The sequence below is a fragment of the Neopelma chrysocephalum genome, unplaced genomic scaffold (assembly GCF_003984885.1).
Source record: "Neopelma chrysocephalum unplaced genomic scaffold, ASM398488v2 Primary Assembly neopelma1_92124, whole genome shotgun sequence".
Lineage (NCBI taxonomy): Eukaryota > Metazoa > Chordata > Aves > Passeriformes > Pipridae > Neopelma > Neopelma chrysocephalum.
The window spans coordinates 1-4023 of record NW_020920877.1 but is presented as its reverse complement, the minus strand read 5'-3'; the positions used below and the strand labels follow the sequence as shown (position 1 = coordinate 4023).

General features: G+C 60.5%; 1 protein-coding gene and 1 long non-coding RNA gene across 2 annotated transcripts; both read right to left on the bottom strand.

Annotated features, from left to right (window-relative positions):
• Window positions 1-77: 77 nt before the first annotated feature.
• Window positions 78-1433, bottom strand: LOC113980080. Its single transcript, XR_003538055.1, has 3 exons — window positions 1401-1433; window positions 271-363; window positions 78-184 (listed from the first exon to the last, which is right to left on the bottom strand). It is a non-coding gene; the product is annotated as an uncharacterized LOC113980080 (long non-coding RNA).
• A 1376-nt stretch (window positions 1434-2809) lies between these two features.
• On the bottom strand, window positions 2810-3936 carry LOC113980079 (PHD finger protein 7-like; the record flags this gene model as incomplete). Its single annotated transcript, XM_027707336.1, has 5 exons — window positions 2810-2930; window positions 3057-3170; window positions 3379-3485; window positions 3573-3735; window positions 3812-3936. Coding segments are annotated over 5 exons (630 nt in total), but the record flags the coding sequence as incomplete, so codon positions are not given.
• Between the last annotated feature and the right edge of the window lie 87 nt (window positions 3937-4023).

The following is a 4023-nucleotide window of genomic DNA, read 5'->3' as shown; positions in this document are numbered from 1 at the left end:
GCCTCCTCCTTGTCCCACAGCTGGTTGGAAGGGCTGGGCTTTCTTGCCTGGCCCAAATCTCCCTACTCTTTTCAGGCTCTCACCTGCTCTGCTGCCCAGGAGATACATCTTGGATATCCCTTGGGAGAAAGCCCTGGAGTCCTACTTGATCATCATTGTGCTGAGGAAGGTGGCTGGCAAAAAACTGCAGGAAAAATGACACTCACTGATGAGGAGAGAGTGGCAGGGACTGCCTGTCAAAAAATGGAGGGAGCCCACAGAGCAACTCACCAGGCAGAACTCGTGGGCACAGAATCCATTTCTCTGGAGTTTTTCCCCGCAGGTGTCCAGGTCAGCCTCTGCTGGCTGACACAGCAGGCAATGCTGGAGGGGAGAGAGACAATGGCCATGGGCATGGACCCTGTGCTGCCCGCCCCGACAGCCCCTCTGCCAGGCTGAGGGAGGGGCACTTTGCTCTCACCTGGCTCCCTCCGTTCGGGGGCCTCCTCCTCCTCCCTGTCTGACATGGGACGTGTCAGTGGTGGGTCTCTGTCTCACCATCCCACCCGTGAGTGGAGCTCCCAGCACTGGGTGCTCTAACATGACTCCTGTCACAGCAACTTCTGGATCTGCTGGATGAATTTGGGATCCGAGGCTGGTGGTGGGAATGGTGTTGCCTTTGGGAAGACCTTGCTGCTGTCTTCCTTGGATTTTGCCTCGCAGCAGTCAGTGCTGGTGCACAGTTCCTGTCATGGGGACTTCTGGACCGTCTGGATGGATTTGGGGTCTGACGTTTCCGGTGGGAGTGGTTTTGCCGGCGGTCAGGTCCTCGACCACTGGAGCAGCTGCTGTCCTCAGTTTCTGTGAAGCTTTTCTGGGGTGACCCTGATGTTACCTGACTGTCAGGGCTGGAGCTGCTCATCTCCTGTGAGGGAGATTCCAGAGACTGCTCTGAGTTGCCTGTTGGTTGGTGTGGTGGTTGCTGGTCTCTGGTGCTGAAAATCCAGGGGATGGCACCTGGATGCTGGTGCTGGGGCTGATGGTCTTGGGTTCCCAGGAGCCATCAGAAGGCTCCAGTCCTGACAGTCAGGCCATGCTGGGGCCAGAAAGCTCCAAGTCATCTGTGGAGGCTGGAAGGGGAAGCAGGAATGTCAAGGCCACCTCAGGCCCAGGGCAGGATAGGCCAGAGCAGTATCGCCAGTGCTCCTGGAGCAGACAGGCTCTGCCAAACCCACCCTGGGCACCCGCTGCCAGTCCCAGCCTGGCACCTGGCCAAGGGGCACCCGAGTGCTTTGGAAAAGAGGGTCCCAGCCCCAGGATGGCTGGACAGCTCCTGCCTCCCCCTGCCACCTCTCCCAGCCCCACGCTGGCCACCCCAACAGCCCCTCTGCCAGGCTGCGGGAGGGGCACTTTGCTCTCACCTGGCTCCCTCCCTTTGGGGGCCTCCTCCTCCCTGTCTGACATGGAAGAATCAGTGGGGAGTCCCTGTCTCACCGTCTGAGCGGTGAGTGGGGCTCCCAGCACTGGGGGCTCTATCACGCCTCCCGTCACGGCCACTTCTGGGTCCGCTGGATGAATTTGAGGTCCGACGCTGCTGGTGGGAGTTGTTTTGCCTTTGGGAGGTCCTGGCTGTTGTCTCCCTTGAGTTTCGTCTCCCAGCACTCGGTGCTGGCGTGCAGTTCCTGTCACGGGGACTTCTGGACCGGTAGGATGGATTTGAGGTCCGACTTTGGCGGCGGGAGCGATTTTGCCTGCGGGATGTCCCTGATTCTTGCTGGCTGGGAGTGCAGGTCTCAGGACTTGGTGCTGGCACAGGGGACCTGTCACGGCGACTTCTGGACCGAAGGCGTGGATTTTGCGACCGACGTTGCCGGCGGGAGCGGTTTCGGCTGCGGGATGTCTCTGATGCTTCCTGGGTGGAGGGGCAGCTACCGGCCCTTGGTGTTCTCACACGGCTCCTGTGACGTCGACTTCTGGAGCGAAGGTGTGGATTTTGGGGCCGACGTTGCTGCCGCGAGCGGTTTCGGCTGCGGGATGTCTCTGATGCCTCCTCGCTGCGGCTGCGCCTCCGAGGACTTGGTGGTGGTGGTAAACAGCTCCTGTCCTGGGGACTCGGGGACCGGAGGTCTGGCGAACATCTCCTGTCACAGGGACTCGGGTACCGAAGGTGTGGATTCTGGGGCCGACTTTGGCGGCGGGAGCGTTTTCGCCTGGGGGATGTCCCTGATTGTCCCTGCCTGGGCCTGCGCCTCGCAGCAGTTGGTTCCGGCACATGGCTGCTGTCACGGGGACTTCTGGACCGAGGATGTGGATTTGGGGGCCGACTTTGCCGGCGGGTGCGGTTTTGCCGGCGGTCAGGCCCCCGACTGTGAGAGCAGCTGCTGCCCTCAGTTTCTGGGATGTTGCTGTGGGATGGCCTCGATGTTACCTGACTATAAGGGCTGGGGCTGCTCATCTCCTCTGAGGGAGATTCCAGAGACTGCTCTGATGCTGCCTGTTGGCTGGTGCTGGGGGTGATGGTCTCATGTTCTGTTGACACAGCAGGAGACTCCTCCATGAGTCTGGCAAGGATTGAGAATTCACCGGAGGCTGTAAGGGGAAGCAGGAAGGTCAAGACCGCCCCAGGCCCAAGACAGGCCAGGCCAGAGCAGTGCCCGCAGCCCTCCTGGAGCTGACAGGCTCTGCCAAGACCACCCTGGGCACCCATTGCCAGGCCCAGGGGCACCTGACCCAGGGGCATTCAGGTGCTTTGCTTCTTACATGTCAGGTACTCAGCACAGCTGTCACAGTCACAGTTGTTGGTGCAGGCTGTCGTGCCACAGCAGTGTCTGCGGATGCTCTGCCCAGCACAGTTGTCACATTCCCAGCTGGTTGTGCTGTCCCTCAGGCCAGAGCAGTGTCTGTGGGTGCCCTCGGCACCACAGGAGGAGCACAGGAGCAATTCCCAAGGCCTGGGGAAGCAAACGGGTTCATGGAGGTGAGGACAAAGTGTCCAAAGCGTGGGATTATCTGGCTGAGCTCTTCTCCTGGGTCCTTCAAGCCCTGCAGAGCCCTGGGAGGCAGCTTTGGCAACTTACCCCTGTTCCTCTGCCTCCTGCCTGCCTCCTGGACAAAGGCACTCACTGGCATCGCAGTGCCTGTGTATCTCTCCTTGCTCAGCGAACGCATCATTCTCCTCCCATGATGGCTCTCTGATGGAAAAGGGAAAACTGATGAGCTCCCCCTGCCCTGGGCAGGTGCAGGCTGTCCCTGCTCTTCCCCCTGTGCCATTTCCAACTCCTGTGGGAAGCTGAACCCGGGACTCACGGAACAGTGCAGGGCCAGGACTGCTGGGGCAGGCCCTGGCACAGCACAGCACTTGTACCCCCTGTGTTGGGAGCCAGGCAGAAGGACACCAACCTGAAGGGGATTCGGATCCCCATGATAAACATGTCCGTGAGAAATGCGTTATTATTTCTGCAGATGGGACACTGGAAGGATAAAATACCAGCATGCAGAGCCTGTCCCTGCAGGAGAAACACAAGCAGCCAGAGTGAGGCCCTGGTGCTGCTGAGCCCCTGCTGTGCCCCCCGGGCTGAGGGAACCACTCCTACTTGGATGCAGTCCCTGTGGAACCAGGCGGTTTTGCAGGCTGGGCACACCAGGGTGTTGAAGGTCTTTCTGTCCTCCACAGGCTCCATGCAGATGAGGCATTCGGTGCCCGGCTCTGGAGTCGCCTCCACTGCCTGCTGTGGGCTGTGTGTGGGGCAGAAGGCCCTGGGGGGAAAAGGGGTGAGTGAGGTGAGAAGTGCTGGGCCCTTTCCCGGTGGTGGGAGGAGGGGACAGGAGGTACCTGTACGGTGTAATGTACTGGGTGACACAGCCTCCCTGCTTGGCACAGGGCAGGTGGAAGCTCAGGTCACAGTCTGTTCCACAGCAGGTGATGGTGGCCCCGCTCTGGCCACAGATGCAGCAGCTCTGGAAAGAGCAGAGGAGCCCCATCAGCAGCAGCCTCACGGCCTCCTCCTTGTCCCACAGCTGGTTGGAAGGGCTGGGCTTTCTTGC